This window comes from Camarhynchus parvulus, chromosome 8 (assembly GCF_901933205.1).
Source record: "Camarhynchus parvulus chromosome 8, STF_HiC, whole genome shotgun sequence".
Classification (NCBI taxonomy): domain Eukaryota; kingdom Metazoa; phylum Chordata; class Aves; order Passeriformes; family Thraupidae; genus Camarhynchus; species Camarhynchus parvulus.
This window is the reverse complement of record NC_044578.1, coordinates 18486461-18509357: the sequence shown is the minus strand read 5'-3', so window position 1 is coordinate 18509357 and position 22897 is coordinate 18486461. Positions and strand designations below refer to the sequence as shown.

Sequence of the window (22897 nt, the reverse complement as noted above, 5' to 3'; positions counted from 1 at the left end):
TTGAGAGCCGTATGTCAGAAACAGTGTATAAAATGTAGCAAACATGATGCAGAAGATTTTAATATAGTTACTAAAAGCAATTTAACTGTTTTGGAATACTTATTTTTTTTTAAAGGCTGTTCTCACTTACCAGCTGCCAAAGAAACACAACATTGTTCTTTCTGATTTGTAATCTCATTCAGCCTATAGGGAACATCATGTAAGGAAGGAGACAGATCTGGCAGACAAGGGTATTTTCCTATCCCACATAACTGAATGGAACCCAAGGAAAGGTGTTTAACAAATGTTGATCCATTCTGCACAAAGCTGTAATTCAACAGAATTAAATTAAAATAACTTCGCATTCAACTATAGCGGTCCATAAATTGTACCCTTTTTCATTTACAGAAGGCTATGACAAGCATTACTCGTAAGAAATTTAAAAAACTAGCAATGAAGTAATACTAGCATTTTGCATTAACTGATTTTTTATCTAAGATTTAATTTGTAAATCATGTTTTCCTAAAATGGGTGCCCAATATTAAGAGTCAAATCTTAATTGATTACTGCCATGGAAGTGTTTATAACATGTACTTCTACAAAACAGTTAAAAACAAGAAGTTGTTTTGGTTTAGTTAATGCCTATACACACACCTAAGATTTCAAAAATATGATAGAAAATATTTTACTATGAACAAAAGTTTGTCAAAACTAGTCAGTATTTTTAAAGTTCATATTTTTATATACATATACAAAAAGTGCAAATCAAAAATTCTGTTAAGGCATTCCCTGAAATAGTTGATCTCCATTCCTGACTAGCTGATCTCCAAGCATTTCTTCAGAAAATGCATTACGTTCCATGATTGCACAGCCATACTAGATTCTATTCTCATTTTAATGTCCCTGTTTTTACAATACATATCCAACATTATTAACTTGGTCAGTATAGTCATAGCGACAATGAAGCCTCCATGAAATGAGTCTCCCTTCCCTTTGCAAGAAAAAAAGAAGTAGACTCTGATGTTATTTCAAAAAGTAAGCAGAGTGCTTAGATAATGGGGAGTAATAATGAAGAAATATTGAAGAAGGCATCAAAACAATCTGGTATTTTCTTAGTTACCTGAACTTTAAGGAATCATTGCATTGGTACTAAAATTATAGCCAAAAAAAAAAGCCTTCCAAAGCCTGGCAAAAAATATGCTGGTTTAGGGTTTCCTCCTCCTACTGTGCAATCCCAACAGTAGTTATAAGTTAAAACCCTGGACAGATGTCTGAACACTCAAGTCTTCCAAACCACCACTGGTAAGAAGATGGATTTGATAATTCTCTACCAATTTTTCCCTTCTACATTAGAGGATTATGAAAACATTCAAATTGCATTCTCCAGCAGATAAAATTTAAAAGGTTACAATGTACCCAGATGCCTTTATAGCTCTGATAAACAGGCCAAGCATACCTCGACATCTGATGCCATGCCACGTCCAGAAGCGTTGTGTACGCTCCCACTAATATGGCATCAAAGTAACATGGGATGAGGTAACGTGGAATTCTCTTTAGGTAGACAAACATGGCCTTCAACCATTTACCAACCTAGTAAAATACAACAGAATTAGAACTTCATCCATCGAAGTTCAAAAGCCAGTGCCTTCAGGATCCATATTGTTACAGTTTTTGTACATGTATTACACCCCAGCTGTGCTGTACCCTACTGCTCCAAACTTTCTCAGAGTTAGGAAATGTGTTATAGACAGTTTGAATTAAAAAAAAAAATAAATTAGTAATTGGAAATGAAACTAACCAGCAATTTAAAACCCTGAAGTTACCGAATAAGTATTTTTACTCACTTCTGCACAGGCTCCAGCACGTGAAATCAGACGATTACTGACATAATCAATCATCCAGTCTCCAGATCTTAAATTATCACAAAATGGATGACCCAAATCATTCTTTGGTCTAATGTCCGCCATCACTGACATTAACCCTGAAGATACAAACCCAACTCTGTATTAAAAGACATTATCACAAACAGCAGTTACAATGCAGGAGCAAAAGGTACATAGCAACAGATGCTTTAACTGGATTGCTTCTCTCCATCTGCACAACCAGCTACAACCCAATTCTAGTTTCCTCAGCATAAATCCTAGAAACTTATGAACATCATTGCAAATAGCCAGCATGATGGAATTTGTATGTTTGATAAATGACAGACACTTCTCAGTAATCTAGTAACACCTCAGGTTAGATTAACACAACTTTTCACTGGAAGTATATTTTTCTTTTACTTTAGAAGTCAAGGCACTGGTGTTAAAACACATCCTGGGCTGCAGTGTTCAGTTTCAAAGCATTGAGAGAGAGAGGTTTTGCTCTAGTATGAGATTTCCTGGGTACAACACCAATTAGTAGCAAGATCAAGCAGAAAAAACTTACTTTTTATACCAAACAATGGCAGCAGCAACATAACAGCATTATTGTGTGAGGTGATCTAAATTGAGCAGCTCTCATTTACTTTTTTTACTTGACAGAAAAAATAATGCTGAAACTATTACCTTGGAGGCCTGCATACTTTAGGGATGACCAGTTTGGTATATTGTAACAGCCTCCACCATCTTCCTGTTCTTCTGCCTCACATCTATATAGCACTTGATTTAGTTCAGCCAAAGTTAGTTTAGATGCAATTCTGAAAATACAGGGGACAAAAGAATAAAACCCAAAATAACATCAGTAAGGAAAGAGGGAAAGGATTTCACAAACAATTCTCATTTCAGACTTAAATTAAAATACTAAAATATATGCAGTTCTCTCAATAGTTCATCTTGGAAATTAGGAGCCTAATTTTTCAGGTTTTCAAGATGCTCTCAGATGTTTCAGTGTTCATTTAGAAACACAGTATTATGTTCAAAATCACACCCAAACAATCACACCCTATCACTGAGAAGCAGACCATGTTAAAAAGTCTACTTTAGGCAGCAATTACACAAACTGGGAAGTTTTTCAGTATTAGCTCCATTTATTATTACACATATAAGAAGATCTCTCATAGTTTTCATTGCACTCTGACAATTCAAACTCCTCCTATATCACCACCACCAAAACTCAACAACCCTCAGTAAATGTACATAATATCCTCAGCTCCTCTAGTAGCTCTCTCAGTTCTAAGCCAGAAACTTAAAGAATACTTACGAAGAAAATGGTGTTTTTAATATTGGTGCTGAGTGATCATCAGGAAGACTTCCAGATTTAAAATGAGAGCTGAACTGGATCAAATGATTGCGGAGTATCCCCACAGCCTCTTGTGCCTTTGGGTCCAGACTAACTCTGTAAATAAAAATGCACATCTTGTAGAAATACAGCACATAGAAGAACTATTCTCCAGTCTCCTATCACACTTTTCAAACCCACACAGCCATATGGCAATGATAATAACGTACCTGAATACTATTACACTTCCTGGTGTTAATCTTTCAAATTCTATTTCTTGAACGAATTCATTTGGCCCTTTTATAGCAGTTCCAGCTTGCTTTATGATTTTACTGTCTTTTATCTTAAAAAAGAAAATAAATTTGTAACTGAAATCCACTGTCTTTTTTTCTAATATAAAATATGACAAATTAAAAATATTGTATCAGAACATGGGTGAAGGAGGCTAATTACCTGGATATGCTCTCTGAGTTCCATTGTGAAATTAGGCAATCCATTTATAAAATGCAGATCTTTTTTGTAAGGACTAGCACTTCTCTCAATGGTCCTTGCCTCAAGTACTACTTCGTCTATTTTTCCTAGAAAAAGTTAAACCATGTTGCAGCTCTTAGGGTATTTGAAATGAAAAAAGTGATTCTTTTGAAATTATGAAACAAAAGCTAAAATGAAAAAGCCAAATATTCAATATACAAGTCGCTGTTGCACAGTAGAAGAACAGAAACATATTGCAAGTATTTTAAACACCTATAAATATTCTTTACACACTCATATGCTGTACTGCATTTAAAATGGCAATTTTTGTTATTTTATAATAAATTAATCATAAAATCAGATGTCTTTTACTGGTCACCAGCTTTCTTAATTTGCCTATTGTCTTTTAGGAGACTATGCTAGACTGCTTTCCAAACTGCAGCTACAGATGGTTTATCTTTAAGCGGTAACAATTTATTATTAATATACAAATTCTAATTTTCTGTATCCTTAAAGTAATTCACAGACATAAGGTATGCAAGTCTTGTAAATAACTTAAAATATAATGTGACTGATTTTAAAACAAGCACACAGATGTATTCAAAGAACTAAGTATATTTAATAAGCCAGTTTGGAAAGCTTCTCTTCAGAAACATTTCCAGTAATGCATAGAAGTCATTATACTTTGCTACTTTTGAGTACAGTAAATACTCTGCATAATTAATTATGTATTGCATACATACACTATGTATTAATATATGTAATGCATACATATTGTCTTCACATTATCTTATTCAATACAGAGATTTATCAAGATGTATTTTCAAGCTACAAAACCGCTATATATATTTGAAAGCTGAGCAACAATGGAATCAACGAATAGGATAACATTTTAATCTTTTTTCCCTGTTTAACAGAATAAACAATAATCCCCCCAACTCTGTACAATTACTATGAACTATTACTAGCTCACAAACAAGACCATAACCCTCCTCCCCCGACAGGGAACTTGCAGCAGGATTATACTCAATATGAATGTTTCTGAAAACCCTAAGCATTGCAAGTCTATTATTGGTTCTTAAACCACTTTTGGGACATACACGTTAGTACACAGAAAAGGAGCATTATATACTGAAAGTTCTCATATGGATTTCATGAACATGTGCTTAAAGTTAAAAAGCATGAATAACTTGAATTTTTTATACATGACAACAGCTTTTGGAAAGACGTCTGTTTACCTGGGATACACATTTCAGGTACTTCTTTACTGTAGAAACAAGTTTTAGGATCCCTGAAGGCAGTTCGACACACAGCCACAACAGACTGGTGTGTGTTAGGGCAGTGTCTTGTCACTGCAACTATATCTTCATCAACTTGATCTACATACACCTAGAAAAGACATAACATTGCAACTGTGCTCACTCAGATCACACATATAAAGAAATCGTAGTGTTACCCTCACTGCTTGCCTGATTAAAGCCTTTAGCCCCCAGCTCCTGATGCAGCCTGTTTATGGCCAGCCTTCCTGCTAGAATTCCTGTTTGGAAATTAACTTCACCAGAGGTCAGATGTGCTGCTGAACTCCATTTTGAATAAAACCTCTCTTCAGATACTACAGAGATCTGTAAAAAAAAAACAAATTTAAGCAAACATGAAGTACTCTGGGAAATAACCACACCTTGAGGTCTGAACTGTAGAAAAAAATTCAATCTGAATCTGCACAATCTGAAATAATGCCAGTCAGCAAACTGCTTGGAATTTCAAACAACATTAAAATATGTGTTCTAGGATGAGAATAAAAGGTATTTTTAAAGGTAGCTTAGGAGTTGAACTGGAGACACGTACCTGGTGTGGTACTAGTTCATCATAGCCTTTGGTACTTCCTGTAGCACAGCAAGCCATGGAAACAATCATTGCACTAGGAAGAGCATCATATGCAGATCGGTGCTACATCAAAAAATATATAGGTAATAAACAGTGAAACCAAGAAAATTCAATCCTCCCAATTCAACATACAGAAGATGCACTCAATCTAACAAAAGAAATGCTAATCCCATGGTCATCACTTCCTCAATTGTAATACAAATTATTGGAGAAAATTTCTACAAATTAACTAAGAAAAGCAACTTAGAAAAATCATCAAAATAAGCACTCCCTGCCCACCACTTTCTCTCATTCCTGCCTGTAAACAAGCTCAGGAGAACAGGTCAATAAGCTGCTTACAGCAGCTGGATGAAAGACTCAAACCAGTTTATTCAGGAACTTTTTATACTTGTCCCTTGAATGACAAAGTCTTGAATGCCAGAAGGTATTGCTACAAAATTTTTTTCTCTGCATGAAAGCTTGAGCTGAACTGCATTTGTTCTAAATATTGCTCAGGATATCCAGATTGCATCAAGACCTCCCACAGTTCGGAAATAACACTCCTGAGAATATTAAAGGTAATTTTTTTGTTGTTGTTCACGTGCTCACCTGAATTGGACATTCATTATCATGTGTAATATCCATAAACAGTGCATGAGCAATAGCTGGCATCAAAGGCCTCAAACGTGGCTGAACGAAAGATCCGACAGGCTCACCTCCAAAGCGATAGACCAACCTCCCCTCTTCATGGCTATTGTAGGCAGTCATGGCCTCTACAGAACAGAATACCTAAGTGTTTGCATGACAATAACTGCCACACACACAGCACTCACAAAGATGTTAATGTGGCATTTAGAAGTTATTATTTTGGTGTGTTCAATCGTAAAAAAAAATCAAACACATATAGCTATATTCTCCAGTGTGGAAACACAGCCTTGGGATATTCAATTTACTGTAACAGATTAAGGAAGAGAAAACTAATTGGAAAAAAAGGATAAAAAAGCAGAGATCAAACTATTTCTCACAGGCTTTAAAAAACTCATGCAATAAAAATCAGACATGATGCAGGACTTACATAGCAGAACTGTGCTACAACTCCTTTTTCCTTCACTAGATCAAGAATGAAATATTTAACCTTCTGTAAACTAACGAAGGAGGTCTCTTATTTTATGGCTAGTATTTTCTTTGCCAATTTTCAAAATAGTCACAACACAGAAATTTAAAGTACATAATCCAGTAGAAAACTTTTTCTTGAAAAAGCATGTCATCTATAATCTCTTGTTGGAAAGAGACCACACACGCAGCAAGCCTACCTCTTATTAAGGAGGTAATGCCCAGCCTATTCACAAAGATATTGTCCAGCTCCTCATTTCCTGTGAACAGTTCAGCCACTACATACAAATCGGCTCGCAATTTTCTAGCTGTGTCCAGCATGTACTGCAAAAAGCACAGCCAAAAAAGCCACAGAAAGGGGAAAGGTAGATACAAAAAAGGACAAGTTTCAAAGCTAGGCAGGGATTGGACAATAGGAAAATGCCATGCAGCAAAGATAAACAGAAAGCCAAAATTAAGGAACAAAACAAGTTGTTATACAGAAGAGGACACACAAACATAAGCAAAACCAAGAATTAGCATACAACACAGGAGAAGTTAAACAGAACATGAAGAAAAGGTAATTGCATAAGCAAAGAACATGAATATGTAAGAAAAATAAAAAAGCATACCAATGTTAGTTTCACATTTAAAACTCCAAACCATACATGACAATCCTACATAATTTTCAACTGCTTATTGTACCTCTAATCAGGCTGGTAATTCCCAGGCGGTTGACAAAAACATTGTCAATGTACTCACTGCCCGTGAAGAGTTCAGCTATCACATAAAGATTAGGTCTGACTGATCTGGCTGTTGCTAGCATCTCCTATAGATCACAATACATTTTTAATGCAAGACATCCATTGTCAACTATGTACACACAAGCATTAACATGAATGTTAACAGAACATAAATGATCATTCAATATATGCAGCACATTAAAAATGCTGATAACATGAAAGTTTCAGAAAACCCTGGTTATATTTTACAGATAATACTTATGGATTGAGTAATTCTAGGAAATTTTCCGTAGGCTTTAAGCTAACTACTACTTTGTTTTAAAACAAAATCTTAGCTCAAAATACAAGAGCAAAGGTTGGATAAAAGAGACATCTACTGAACAAAGAAATCTGAGCAGCACTTCAGTTTGAGCCTTTGTAGTTATGTTCCAAAAATAGTAACACTAAACAAAAGAATGGCAGAAGTTTTGAAAAGCTACTTACAAGTTGTATGGGCAAATCAACTTCTTTTAGAGAGCTCTTCATAGGTTTAGGTAAGCTCTGTTACAAAATTAAGACTAGGCACCAACAAGATGCACTACTCCAAACCTATTTAAAGCTAATTTACTAGGCAAGTACAACTTTGGGATGTAGTCAGCTCCCTGGGAAACGAGAAGCACTAGTCTCAGCAATACACCTGCCAGATGAAACTTGTTGCAGGAGTTCATTACCAGCTTTTAAATTCTGTGAAGTGAACCACTTCTTGTTTAATTTAGCAACAGCAAAATATATATGGGGAAAAAAACCCCAAAAACCTGCCAGACTTTCAATCAAGTCTTGGCAATGACTCCAGCTCAAACTAACATACTGGATACTGGCAGTCATTGCACTACATCCACAGCTCAGTGAGGGAAAAGCCAGCCAGGCCCATCCACATCCACAGTATTTCAGCTAAAGTAGAGAAATAAAAGATACAAGCTATATAAAACTATACCAACTCTACTGTTTAAGGTAGCTAAACCATTTCTGAACATCAGCAGACAAGAAACCTTGATTTCATGCAATGAGGAAGATTCATTCCCACTTAAACTCTGCCACTCAGTCCTGCACTGTTGCTGTGAGATCTGCAGGATCTCTTTCACAGACAGGAGCTGCTTTCTAACAAACATGTTTCATTTTACGTACCTCAGCTACATGAATAGGCGTTGAGTGACAGTTGTCCAGACGAACACCATGGAAATACTTGGCAGTGATTTCAGTGTATTTTTTCATATGTGCCCAGAGGTATGGGCAGTCCTCAGGTTTATTACCGTAACGCAGTTTCACACTGTCTCCCCAGCAAATGAGCTCTCTTCTCAAGTACACATTTGAACCTGTAAAGGAAATAAATTCACTTCAGTGTGTGTGTATATATATATATATATATACATATATATATATATATAATATAGATATATGTGCAACAAAATGAAAATGTGGCATTATCTACTGCTGAAGAATACAAAAACACTAATGAACAGTAAAAATTCTAACAAAAATCATATCAACTCAAAAATCTATATACACTATACTGAGGTAAAATTTCACACTCTTCCATGGGAATATTTAGCTTCTATAGTGATACTGCAACAATTCTTCATATTGAAATAAAATTCCTTTTAATTCTTCAAAGTAGTATAAAAACCTGTACTTCAGAAAAAGAAAAAAAAACATCAAACAAACAAGGAAAATTAGTAGTTTTGTTTTTCACACTGGTAAAATTCAAAAGAGATTCTCATTATGTTATCATAATCTGTCACAGTCACAATTTACAATTTTATCTTCTATTAACAGCAGACTCTGATGAATTTCCAAAGCCAGTAGGCAAAAAAAAAAAGGAACTGTAAATTACCACAAATTCCCAAAACATTCATGTAAGCACAGCCAACCCTTTTCTTCACTAACAGCAGCACAGCCAGACAGAGAGAAAAACGGTGTTTCTTTGGATGTACACTGCGATTTTTTCAAAGGATCATTTAGAGAACTGGCTGCATTTGTTTTGCAATTCCTTTATGGTGCCTTTGTGTACCACATTTTCACATTGTGTTCTAAGTTGAATTAATGTGCGGCATAAAACAAAGGTATAACACAAATATAAAACACTCACAACCCTGTAGCTGAGTTACAAGAGAAACCTCAGTAATGGAAATTAAGAATGCTAACTTAAAGCCAGCGACTGAGAGGAAAAAAAAAATACAAAAATCTGTCCAGAAGAAACAGCAATAATCTGAAGGCAACTAAACAAAAACACTTTGAAACCACTATTATCTCAATCCTCGAGAAGAATAAAAGTAAATAAAATTTAGTGAAAGGGGTGTAGATTACTTTGCAGAAATTAGATGTTTGCTAACTGCAGATGACTCTGGAGATCATCAGATTAGGTTGTAAAGCAAACTCAAACTTTCAGATGTTTTTTAATTACAATTAAACTGGCCTTTGTTTCATTTAGTTTATCAAGTGAATGGCTTCTTTGAACACAAGTTTTTTTTGCATTTATTGGATATCAACACTGTCACCAAAGGAGTTAGAATGCAGTATTTTAGTGCATGGTGATTTCATGCCCTATTTTACCTTCACAAGTAATCTGCATACTTAATTTGGATTTACTGGGTCATCTCTTGACTGCCTGACTGCCACTCAGTGGACTTTTCAAGGATCCAGTTTTTGCTCACTAATGCAGTAAAACACTATTCACCTTTTCATTGCATTAGTTTTTCTGCCACACTGTCATTGTCTCATGGAAATGCCAACAAGCACTGGTGTTGGAACAAAGTACAAAGTAAGCAACAAAGACAATGACAAAAGTGGGGAGGCAGGACATCCCCATTTCAGTGGCAGAAAGCTGGTAATTTCCCTCTCAAATCTTGTAAAAATGTACCTCAAATTCCAGTTCTTATAGTTCATCTGTATGCTGAATGGGAAATTAAAGTGCTATAAGCTTAGTATCTGCTATTCTGCAGCTTCATAGGAATACATCTGGAAAACAGACAGATTGAATAAAATCCTTATTGCTTTGGCTAGAGTATCAAATAGTTTGTAGGAATTCAGATTTCCTTTACAAACCTGGTTCTGCAAAGTTTCTAAGAGGATCATCTCCCATAACCCAGCCATTATGAGCCATGAAATAACAAGCTTTATCTGGCTGATGTATCATAGCTTCCTCTTCCTCCACAGTCAGCTCTTTGAATGGATATGTAAAATACCTATGGAATAGACAGGCAATTAAAAGAGAAATCAAAGAGAAATTACATATGGTAACCTAAGCTGCAATTCATTGTCTTTGAAATTGAAGTATCTGCTATGAAGTGGCTGGTACATAACACAGACAAAAAAAGAGAGCAACTTGCATAAATGATGGAGAATTTTCTATTTTGAAGGAAGCTTTGAAGGAGCAAGAACAGATGTTGCCACTATCTTGGTGTCAGCTGGTAATGTAAGAGTAAAGCCGCAGCTCTTTAGATACGAGTGGCATCAAGCACATAAAACATGAAAGGTGTAAACTTTGCTAGCTCCACTCCTCTTCCACCTACAACAGCAATTTACACTATGTAAGGTTTTGATGTGCTCTGAGTATTGTCTCATGCTTTCTGATCACATTTGTTTCTGAAATAGCTATTGCTGTTGCTTAAAAAAACCCTGTCAATTTGCTAAGTGGCATTTGTTCATGTCAAATAAAACCTGTATTTCTACACATAAATGTATACTTTTATTGAACTTGGAACTTGCTTTCCCTGGATAGATTCTAACAGTTTGCAAACAAACAAGAAAACATGTATATACCTGGTAACCAAGGGATGTTTTCTACTGATAGGTCCCAGCTTAGGACCATTACAAGCGATTCGTTCATAAACCACAGTCCCCACAAGGCAATTGACAGCCTGGAAGTAATTGAATTATGCATTATTGAAATGCCTGCATTTATTTGCAATTTTAAACAATTCAGCATTAAAACAATAATTTCAACACCTGTTCTTGATGGTGACAAGTTTGTCTGTATTGCTCAGCATTTAGTTCCTCAATCCTCTTGCGAAACCAGTTACAACATTCTTCTATTGCAGCTGGTCCATTGCTTATCAGGAGGACATAAAAAGCAGAGAGCAATTAGAGAAAAATATTTTAAAAACATGCAGCATAGATTACTAAAAGGAATCAAAAACTAATTTTTCTTCGTGTCTGAAAAGAATGTCTTTTTTTGGCTTTTTAAGTTTAGCTTCATTTAGATTTTAACTTGTAATCAGTAACATGGTACCTGTGTGGTACAAATGTTGCCAGTGCTACGTTCATATCTACAGTACAGCCAAGCCGTCTATAATCAGGGTCCTGAAGTATTTGAAGATGCTGATTTGGATCAGATTTAGTGCCCATTTTGCCTGAGAACAAATCAGAAATGAGTACTCAAAGTAAAAACAGGAATTACATTTAACAGACATACTATTTTTATAATTCTAGCATAACCAAGATGCAAGTGGATGAAGGTACTGAAGGTCTTTAAAGATTTTCCTAGCCCTCAAAGCATTTTTGTATGCCTAAATCAGCACAGTGGATGTCTCACACAACAAAAAATAGCATTATCTTGTTTTCTGTCTAACTGTTAAGCTTACCTAAGTCTCTTGAACTATAAATACATAATTCACATGCTTCAGCAACATGATCTTCCCTTACCTTGAGTTAGAAGAGTTTTAAATTGCTGCACAGCTTTGTTAACATCCACTTGGAAAAATTCCCATAGTTTCAGTTTTGGATATATATCTTCATAAATTATTTTACGTAAACACTGTAAAAATAAAAACATGCATTAGTTACTAGGGTTGTTTGTTAATATAATTAAGAAAAGTTAAAAGAAAGGGGAAATAAGGGCTTATTTCAGTAAATCCATCTGCAAAGCATATACCATTTTTTGTGTATTTACACAATTCTAGAAATATTAAAGGTTTATTCAGCTATTTATGCAGTTCATTAGCTTATACTTAGTCACTTACATTCAAGTGCTGATCATTTTCAATCAAGGGAGGGACTCCTTTGGCAATACACTTTCCATCAGCCACCATACCAGTCAAATGCCACAGAGCTCTGTCCAGGACCCATGCTGGCTTCAGGTGAGGAGAATTTACAAGGTTATAGCCACATTCTGGATGCATCCTGAGCCATTCACTGTTAGTAGCTTAGTGAAGAAAGGGTTGGGGGGAAAATCAAACAGAAACGTAAATACATAAGCTGAACCCTTCGTTGTATTTTGTAAAAATCCTAACATCGAGAAGCTGAGGTACTATAGCACATACACTTCATTTATTCACATTTAAACTGAAGTTTCCCATGTCAACAGAAAATCCTATCTTGTGCAGAAATGTTATTACTGATTGACCATTATTACTGATTTTTTTTGGTCAAACATACAACTGCAGAGACTGTAGAAAAACTTTTTGTTAGTTATATAAAGATACGCAATAGTATCACCAATTCTAAAACACCAAAAAAAAACCCAATTAAATTTTGGTGCAAGAAATACATCAAATACTGAATGTAAGATATTGATATTCTTGTGTGTTGAAAGCCAAAAATACATCCCAAACTTTATATTATAAAGTTGTTTCTTTTTTAATATTCTTCATCCTGTCAAGATGCCACATAGAACTAGAGAGGAAGAGTGCCCACATCCCAAAAATAATTAATGCAAAATATAGTTAAATGGGCATTTAAGAAAGGATTAGCTGTGATACTGATGCCCAGAGAAAGAAGCTGAGTTGTAGGAAGCAACATCACTGAGTCCTACACAGCAAGATGAGTGCACTGTCTGGTGCATGCAAATGGAACACTGATTCAGGCCAAACACTACACCCTGTGTCTATCTGCCAAGCTTCCCCTGCAGCATCAACAAGCAGCAGAAGATTGCTGAACATTAAAAATTAACTTGGATAAGGTAAGGAGCCTTCACTGGAACACAGGTGTAGTATGTAGTATTCTAATATAGACAGCATGCATGTAGCAGTACAGGTAAATACATACATAGCACAGAATTTTCATTTTGGAAGCATAATAATGAAGAAAAATCCCAGAGTTAATTTCTTTCTATTTTTGAATCTCTTTTGCTATGCTGTTTAAATGAAAATAAATTTCATATATTCTTTTGAATGAATATTTCAAACTGAAAATAAAAAGAAAACCTCACAGAATGCCTAAGAACAAAAACCAGGTTTTCAGAAAAGCTGAGAAAAACAGAAGTAGTACTTCACACATGGGAAAATATATAACAAATTATTATATTGAAACCATGAAGAGTCACTGATGTGTCCAGAATTACAGCAGAACAAATAACACTTAAAATCCCAAGTTTACTTAGTTCAAAGAAGTTAAAACAAAAATGTCAAAGCGATAAAGAGAAATACTACCTCAGCCTATAGTGTGAACAGCTCTTCTGAGCACCCATCTTGTATCTCAGGTTATGACAAAATTTCATTATTATAAGGTCAAACCTTTTGTGGAAATTAAAATCCTTGTGGTTCAAACACAATCTACTACTAAATCCACCATGTTTTAAAGTTATGTAAAGCAATATCAAGTTTAGGCTGTCAAAGGCTGTTCCAGGCCAAACAGATTATTCCCTCCTACTCTTCTTATCCTTTACCACTTCTGAAAAAAACTTGCTTCTCCAAAAAGCAAAACCAGCTTGTTCTATTTCTTCTAACAAGAACTATAATTTACTATAAAGGAATTTCATAAGCAAATACAAATAATTCTAAAAAGACAACACATAATTTAAACCTGAAGAGTTAGCATTAAAAAAAAGTCAACAGGCCTTCCATTAATTCTGGTATAGAACAGAAGGATGTTTCCTGATCAAAAATTAAGTTCCAGCGATTTGCAATGCAACATAAGAGAAATCTAACTGCAGAAGAAAAATTATCCAAAACATCACTGGTGATGATATTTGGTACAGCTAAGGAAAAAATGCCATAGTAAAGAGTATGTGTATAGAATAAAGTAAGTATAGGAATATGGAAATTCCAAGATGAGGAATTACAGAAAACTTTCTAAAATTCATTACACTCTTCTCATAAAAATCCAAAATTATTTTCTTAACTAACTCATTTTTTACATAAATTAAACACAAACTTTACTTGAAGGTAAGATTTACTCAAGCGCTATATTTCAATTGTACAACATTTGCCTCTTGTGAAAGAAAAGTAATACATAATTTACTTCACTTTATTTTTACAACTTTATATGACTTATTACAGTCATGGAAAGCTCAGAAAAGGAAAAAAAACCCTCTTTCTTCTGTCTCCTAGTGAAAAGTAAATGTAAATATATTTCTTATTTGAATATACGCAGTTGCCAGAGAGGGTTTGCAAGTTTATCTGTGATACTCCTGCAAAGATGCCAAAGGCTTGGGGACATTTTACATCAGCACATGACTTCACTTTTCAAGTTGAGCCACAGGTGCTGCCTTTCATTAGAGCCTCACAGAGACATCCAGAGCTGATTCCCACTGTTCCCTGCTGTGCCCACAGTGTGGGCTTCACACCAAACACCTCAGGCTTGATGCCTGATCCCGCAGGTGATGCTGCTTGGCTCCCACAGGGCCAGAGGGGAATCAATGCCATTTTTATACAATGGTCTCCACTAGAAAGCAGAAACTACCAACAGATAGAACCCCTGTAAGCTGAAGGGTCATGACAGGCAACAAAGTCATCAAGGATACCTTGCTGAATGATCTAAGAACCACAATCATCTGAATATTTCTATACTCTTAGAAGACACTTCTGAACATCTTTCCACCATAGTACAAACATTGAGTCATCCATCCCAATGAAGATTACTTTAACTCTGAATGTAACTGGAAAAAGTCCTTCTACAAATGTAGCCAAATAACATGACATTTTCCTTCTCAAATATATTCTGATGTGTAACTACTGTAGTTGAGATCTTTCTGTCCATCAAAAAACATTCTCCCTAGTAGCATGCAAATATACACTGTTCAAAAATGAGAAGATCTCAAGCATTGCTAAGAGAAACTGAACATCTAGTTGAAAAGCGTAAGAAATATTTTATCCAGAACCAGGAGGAGGTTCAAAAGTCTGATTCCCTCAGACACAGAGCCAACGAGTATAATTAGTAACTTTTCAAACAGACAGGGAAAGCACTGTGTTCCAGACTGATTTGATAGGAATGTTTGGCAAAAGTCAACACCAAAGAACTAAAGCAAATAAGGCTTGAAATTCGCAAATGATTTTTTTTTAGGCATTTTTGAGCTTCAAAAGACATCAATCTACATAACTCCTTTCTGTAGTCTCTGGTATGAGAATGGTAATTATGATCTTTAGGATTATGGTATGTAGTAGCAACTGCATTATAAACAAAGAAAACTCATTATCCAAATAATCAACAAAATCACAAATTATTAAGCACTACACTTTAAATTTCATCAGATCACACAGAAGAAAATCCACTGTCCCTCAAGCAATTAAGAAAAGTAACAGCTTTGATGTATTGACATATCTATGCTTAAAAAAAAGCCTGCCCCAAACACAAAGCTCTCTTCTTTCTTCCCCCACAGACTTGAGCTGTAACATTTTCCCCATTACTTAATCCTACCTTCTTGTCCCAACTGTTTCTAGTCTGCATGTTAGATCCAAATTACAGCAGTTACTTTTAAGCAGCTACAAGCAAAATACCCTGTTTAACAAGAAAGCACTCTGTTTATGCTCATCAAACAATTCATAACACAGACTCTGTTCAAGTATACGGGAGCAGCACACTACAGGTAATGAAGATAGGCATACTATATAACTACAGATACACAATTTATTAATTCTTTTTAAGAAGGGCTCTCCTCACTCTTTCAGTAGCAATAGTAAGTTCTGTTATACCTGTTACAGAGACGTATCAGTTATAATGGCAAGGAGTTGTCCTGGATTTGAGAGACTCAAAGACAGACAACTACATTGTTTAAAACAGCTACTAAAAATGGGTTAAAGAGAGAGAAGTTAAGGGAAATAACAAAATATAAGACCAATCTGGTTACTAACCCATGAAAACCATACCTGTATGATTGTAGACTACATCTGTGATGCAAAGCATATTCCATTCATTTTTCAGTTTCTCCACAAGCGCTCCTATATCACTCCAAGTGCACTTTTTATTATGGTTTGAAAATTCAGGGTTTACTTCTAACTGGTCAGCCAATGAGTAACATGATCTAGATAGTCCAAGCATCTGTAGTGGCGTAAAATGAATCATGTTGTAACCTATGAAATAAAAGCCCATTTATTTAATGAGAAAAAAACCCCAGTCAAAGTTAATTGAAAGAAGCATAATAAGCTGCACTTATGTACTCAGAGCTGCTGTTTGGAATAACCAATGTAAATTAATCTGAATCTTACCCTTGAAATTCTATGTAACACAAGCTTTAAAAACCACCCTGTCAGTTCTACAAACTTCCAAGTCTATCAAAAATGAAAACAATAAAAAAAGTGGTTTCTGATATTAGGAAACCCCTGAATTTCTGCAACTCTGCCAATATTTTAATCAATTCACTGACTTAATCTGTTAATGAAATTGAATATAGTAGAAAAAATATTATTGACAAAGAATCTATTAATTGTTTACACTGAAGCTCTTCCATGTAACTTTGGGTTTTGCTCATAAAACAAAAACTTCTATCCTTGAATATGTCTATTAGCATTACCTGTTTCTTTTGCCACTTTCAGCCTATCTTCCCATTCATGAAACGGTCCCAGACACTTAGCAAGGTATGTCTGGAGTGTAACACAATCCAAAGGCAACACATGATTATCAGCTCCAACGTGCAAAATGGGATCCACAACTATGTAACCACCACCACTTTTTTCATTTCTAGGAAAAAATAATTTTCATTGGTATAATTAACACCCATTACCAGCCTGTTTCAGAGAGAGAATTCAAATAGCATAGGTTTTCAGAAACACAGTGGCCCAGTACAGTGGCTGGAGGGAGAGGGGGAACAGGACTGCATGACATATGAAGGAAGTAGTAAACTCTTAAATGTTCATCTCTTATGCATCATCTCTCTACTGGACTTAATGAATACAAATGGGATACAGAGCTTAAAACTCTGGAAAAGTGAGATACCTTTGCTATTTCCTGAGATGGAGTACTGGTTCCTCCTTTTGGCATATGGAAACACAGAAAGCACAAATGCCCATCTATTACATGTAGATCTACATTTTGAGCCCCATTCTCAGGAAGGTACCTGAGCTAAACATCTTAAGCCTGGAAGAATTTAACCACCCATCTTCCAGAAACACAAAATAACAGACTACAATTATTACAGACAGTGGCATTCTCTTCTGCAGTTGTCCCATTAAAACAAAAGACGAAGTAAAGGATCCAAGTAAAGAAAGCCAGAATCTCTGTGCTAGAGAGAAAACAACCCTCAAAGTCAATGAAGAAAGTACAAAATAATCATTGAGACACTCAGAATGCTGACAAATTTGACAACCTGTAAAAATAGACTGCGTCTCCAACATTCACAGAAAGTTGATCAGCTTGGCTCTGTATATTCTTCAGAATATCTCTGCATCACAAAGTACTATATAGCCACCAGTTACTGTCTTTCATTGGTGGATTCTAATTGGTCCCTTGGCTGCAATTTGAAAAATGAATGGAAAAAAAAAGGGGGGTTTTCAGGTGAAGATGTACACCAAGGGAGCAAACTGCATTTGGCTGCAGGTATACAAATTTCACTTACCCAAGACTAAAATAGTACTGGTATGACCCAGAAATTTGGAGATCCAACTTGCAGTATTTGTCAGAATCATCTTCTTTTCCTGTGGGATTGTGCCATGACAGTGTCCTGAACCTGTGGCGATCAAATACTTCTCCAGAAGCTGGATAATTTGTATACACAGTAACAGGCTTGCCCTGAAGAGTTGGGCCCAATCGGAATTGTAGCTCAAACCCTCAAGAAAAAAAGAAAAAGACAAAAGGTAAAATCACTTGATCAGGAGAACTAGATATTTCTGGTCTCTTATTACAATTCCTAATTTGCTACTATATTAATAATACCATTGTATTTGCTAAGAATTTCAGTACAATTATAAATCTCTACAGCATAGAATCATAGAACATCCTGAGCTGGAAGGCAACTCACAGGGACCACACAAGTCCAACTCCAGGCACTGCACAGAATTGTCCAGGAATCACACCATGTGCCTGAGAGTGTTGTCCAAATGCTTCTTGAACTCTGTCAGGTTTGGTGCTGCCACCACTTCCCTAGAGAGCCTGTCCCAGGGCCGAACAACCTTGAGGGTGAAGAACCTTTTCCAAACATCCAACAGAATCCTCCCCCAGCACAGCTCCATGCCATTCCCTTGGGCCCTGTCACTGGTACAGAGCACAGATCAGCGTCAGCCCTTCACAATGGAAGCTGCAGACTGCAATGAGGTCTCCCCTCAGACTCCTCTCCTCCAGGCTGAACAGGCCCAGCGACCTCGGCCACACCTCAGACGGTTTCCCCTCAAGGCCCTTCACCATCTTCACTGCTCTTCTTTGGACACTCTCTAATAGGTTCAAACCTTGTATCGCAGCACTCAAAACTGCATCATCTCTCCCTTCCTTCCTAACATTGTTCTTGGCGTATTTTACATATATCCTTTTTCCTTTACTTACATGGCACCATTCATCTTCTTTCCAATTTGTTTGTCTTTGCTACATAAAGTTTTAAAAATAAAATACAGTAAAACACCATGATCATCAGACTACACACAGTTTTATGTAGATTTTGGATTACATAGTCTTTAAGTACTTAGTTTACCAAGTCTATACAGTAGGCTGACCCATAAAAACATCTGAAAAAAATTAGGAACACATTTAAAACCACACAATATTTCAAATACCTTCATTATTCACTGAGGATTCACTAAACAGGTAAATTCCTTATGTTTTAACTGAAGAATTATATATACTCTTGTTTGATCTACAATATACAAATTGTTAAACTTTCAGAGAGCTCAACAAACCTAAGGGAGTTTTGTATGTGTGCTTCAGGTCTCACACAGACATCGAAAGAGGCTTAAGTTTAAGCTTAAAGATACTTGTGATAGTGAGAAAAAATTAAGTTAAAAAATTAGAACATAAAAGCATATGTACTCTACTGAGTAAGACATAAAAAATTCTGCTTAGTCAGGAGGTTTTAGAAAGGTTTCCACCCGCAGGTATGAGGCTCACCATCACAAGTGGCTCAGTACAGGGCTCATTCAAGTGAACGAAACAGATGTAAGCTCTTACACAGAACATGCCAGTCACGTTGTTAAGTGCAGTAAATCACCTACTCGCCCTAGCAGCCTACAAAACTGCGAGTAAAAGAAACCTGAGTGCTTGCAAAAAAGGGGAAAATTATTAGTACACAGATAATGAATAAGAAAGTCTAAGAAATTCTGGACATGGAGTTACAATACCTTAAGCTGAAAAACACTACTTGTTTATTAAATAGAATCATGGGGACTCTAATATCAGAGTTCAACGTCTGAATACATTTAAACATAAGTGTTATCCAGCTTTGTGTTTCTCTGATTAACAAAATCACCACTGCACCAAAACCCACCAGGCAAAGCAGTTGTTTTCAGATCTGAATGTCTGTCAGGTAAAATGAAGCTCATTTGAATGTAATAGATATAGGTATAAAACCACTTTTGGAAGGTTAAGTACACCCTCTTCAGTACTGGCCTGACATTTTCTTAGAGGGATTACTAAAATTAGAGCACAGGGATATATGCCACTGATATCTTATTTCCTCTAGGAGTTACACTGACATCAGAAATGCTGTGCTCAAAATTAGCTATGCCCTCTCAGAGACTGCTACCAGCAGGGGCACTTTGAATGTTTGACAGCCATGCATTTCTGCTTCCCTCCTTTCAAGAAAATTTACACAACTTGATGGATAAGTTAAAAATGGAAGTTAGGATCAACTCTGCAGTTCTCCACTCTTGACATTTCCTTACATTAGGCTGGTCAGAAGATTTTGGAATCAATATTGTTGAAGAGAATTTTTATTCTCAATAACCAAAATCTTGCTCCTTTATGCTCCTAGATTAGTAACACACCGTAAAAAATCTATAAAAACTCTCACTAAAAACTGTTGCACTGTTAAAAATGTTTTTTAAAGACAAGGGCTTTAGTTTTATAGTCTAAATTTGCTAAGCAGCACAATAGTAGACCAATTAGTAGATGGTTTTTGGTTTGGGACATTTTTTTACAAATAGACTTAAAAACACTCTCAGGAAGAAATAACATCAAGTTCTTTTAAGTATGCAGCATGATGCATAGCTCTAAGAATCTAACAAATCTGATAACAAGATTTAGGAGTTGTTAAAGAGCTTATATTCTGAAACACTACCTCAAACCTGCAGACTTTGCAAAATGCAAGTATTACCAATAGATTTTAAAACTGCAATATTAAAACATGGGGTGCTGCATAAGAAGATAAACATTGGAGACCTTGACTTATGAGGACTTTCTCAGGTCACTGAAGTACAGGCTATAAAAGGAGAAGTCCTGTCTAAAAAATGCTTTGCGCTTCAGTCCCATGAAGACTGACGGCTCTTGGCCAATCTGCTCTTCATTTCTCAAGAGTTTAAGAAGTCAGATTAAACTGTGTGCGGAGTCCATGGAGCTGTGCAGTAGAAACAAACCAAAACAAAACAACCCCCAAACCTAAACTAACAACACCCCCCACACACCCCCAAAAGCCGTCCACTTCAGGATGAGCTCTTCTTTCCACTACCACCCAAAGACGACGACGAGGTCCCGGCCATGTCCTTCTCACCCGGCCCCGGCACCCGGACCTACCCTGCTCCAGCCTGAAGAGGGTCTTGTCCAGCTTCTCCATCTCGCCGAGGTGCAGCAGCCGCGTCTCCTTACCGCCCGCCATGGCTGCGCCCGCCCGTCCGGCGCTCCCGCCGCGCCGGGACTCTCAGTGCGGGGAGGGAGAGGCGAGCCCTGCCATGGGGGAACAGACAAAACCCCGCAGGTCAGCGGAGACCCCCGGCAGCACACGGCCGCTCAGGAGCGCCTCACGCCACGCTTACATGTTCCCCGGTCCCGGGGGAGCGCGGAGACTCGGCACTGCAGGGCAGGGCGGAGGGGAGGCGGTGCGGGACGAGCTGTCAGGCAGAGCCCAGCCCTGCCCCGGCCGGGGACCGCCGCCGGCAGCACCCCGGAGCAGCTCCCGTCCCACAGCGCGGCCCGGCCCGCAGCCAGAGCTACAAGGGTGCCCCCGGGAAGGGGAAGCCTGACACCTGTCACTCTTCGCGCCCGCCCCGGCGCTGCCTGAGCGCCCCGCCAGGCCCCTCGCGGCCGCCCCGCCGCCCTCCGCGGGGAGCGCTGCCCACCGCAGCCGTTCCACCATACTCACAAGCGGGCCCGCAGAGCGGCGGAGGCGCCGCTCCCCGCGGAGGGCGACGGCCGCCGAGGCCGAGCGGAGTCGGGGCTGGAGCTGCCCGCAGCGGCCGCCCCGGGCCGGTTCGGCGGTCAGTGACGCACTTGCCCGCAGCCGCGGCGGCACCGCTCCTTTCCAGCCCTTTTCTTGCGGCTTTTTTTAAACAAAGTTTATTGGTTCCGCGGCGGCCGCGCTCGTAGACGGGCGGCGCCGGCGCAGCTCCCGCGAGAGCCCAGGGCCCGCCCCGACGGCGCGGCGGGGTGGCCGGGCCGGGGCTACCCCGCCCCTCCGCTCTCGCTCTGCCCCGGTCAGGCCCCGCCCCTCCGGCCTTGGTCCCGCCCCGTCGATCCCGCCCCTCCCCTGGCGGCCCCGCCCTGCCCGGCCCCGGCCCCGGCCCCGGCCCCGTTCTTCCGCTCTCGGCCCCGTCCGTCGAGCTGACCCCGCCCCTTAGCCCCCGGTCCCGCCCCTCCGCTGGCGGCCCCGCCAAGCGCGCCCTGAAGGGAGAGGATACCTCAGGAATGCCTTAGGGGTACCCCAGGGTTCCCTCAGGGTTACCCCGGGGCTCTCCCAGAGATACCTCAGGACTATCTTAGGGGCTCCCCTGTGCCCCGCGCTATTGTGGCAGTGAGCGGGCTGATCTCTCCGCGAGCCTGGGCCCTGCAGCCCGGCAGGGTTGTCGGACGGCGCGGTGTGGTGCTCCTGTCTGCTTCAGCCTCTACAGCCACAGCCCCAGCAGCGCCTTTACGCTCGGCTGCTGCGCACAGGCACGAGAGGCGTCCATGCGGGGCCCGGCCACATGAGTCCGGAGCTCTGTGTAGTTTACCGGGCACTCTGCTGAGGGCTAGGTGGCTTTAAAGGTTGTCCGGAGTATCCCGGCTGATGCCTCTGGGCCCAGCCGCTCCTTGCGGCGACTGGAACGCCGCTCCGCCGAGTGCCTTCAGCGTTCCCGCCCCGCTGCCTCAGGGCCGGCAGCCGGCTCCATCCTGATAGGCTGCGCTGCTGAAAAAACATTATGTCAGCCAGAGTTTAAGTGCTATATATGGTGTGTGGACAAGACTACAAACTCAGTGGATCTGTCTTTGACTAAGAGGTTGCATGGTTTTAAAAAAAAATCCCACAC

The 22897-nt window shown here is 38.6% G+C and overlaps 1 protein-coding gene across 3 annotated transcripts in view; it reads right to left on the bottom strand.

Annotated features, from left to right (window-relative positions):
* Positions 1 to 22041, bottom strand: part of AGL (amylo-alpha-1, 6-glucosidase, 4-alpha-glucanotransferase) — a 34319-nt gene extending 12278 nt beyond the window's left edge. The window contains exons 1-25 of one of the 3 annotated variants that reach the window (XM_030953379.1): positions 21754 to 22041; positions 21189 to 21338; positions 18091 to 18301; positions 17050 to 17216; positions 16406 to 16609; positions 12344 to 12525; positions 12027 to 12138; positions 11614 to 11734; positions 11331 to 11433; positions 11145 to 11242; positions 10428 to 10567; positions 8511 to 8698; positions 7309 to 7432; positions 6825 to 6884; positions 6121 to 6284; positions 5494 to 5595; positions 5118 to 5270; positions 4887 to 5037; positions 3631 to 3755; positions 3408 to 3520; positions 3160 to 3294; positions 2526 to 2656; positions 1824 to 1960; positions 1436 to 1569; positions 131 to 306 (exon numbers count right to left, since the gene is read on the bottom strand). In XM_030953379.1, the coding sequence (XP_030809239.1) occupies positions 131 to 306; positions 1436 to 1569; positions 1824 to 1960; positions 2526 to 2656; positions 3160 to 3294; positions 3408 to 3520; positions 3631 to 3755; positions 4887 to 5037; positions 5118 to 5270; positions 5494 to 5595; positions 6121 to 6284; positions 6825 to 6884; positions 7309 to 7432; positions 8511 to 8698; positions 10428 to 10567; positions 11145 to 11242; positions 11331 to 11433; positions 11614 to 11734; positions 12027 to 12138; positions 12344 to 12525; positions 16406 to 16609; positions 17050 to 17216; positions 18091 to 18301; positions 21189 to 21270 (3313 nt within the window). In that variant the 5' untranslated portion in view covers positions 21271 to 21338; positions 21754 to 22041. Of the gene's footprint in view, positions 1 to 130; positions 307 to 1435; positions 1570 to 1823; positions 1961 to 2525; positions 2657 to 3159; positions 3295 to 3407; positions 3521 to 3630; positions 3756 to 4886; positions 5038 to 5117; positions 5271 to 5493; positions 5596 to 6120; positions 6285 to 6824; positions 6949 to 7308; positions 7433 to 8510; positions 8699 to 10427; positions 10568 to 11144; positions 11243 to 11330; positions 11434 to 11613; positions 11735 to 12026; positions 12139 to 12343; positions 12526 to 16405; positions 16610 to 17049; positions 17217 to 18090; positions 18302 to 21188; positions 21339 to 21753 lie in introns of all 3 variants that reach the window. The other 2 variants (XM_030953381.1, XM_030953380.1) reach the window with 2 other exon arrangements.
* Positions 22042 to 22897: the final 856 nt, after the last annotated feature.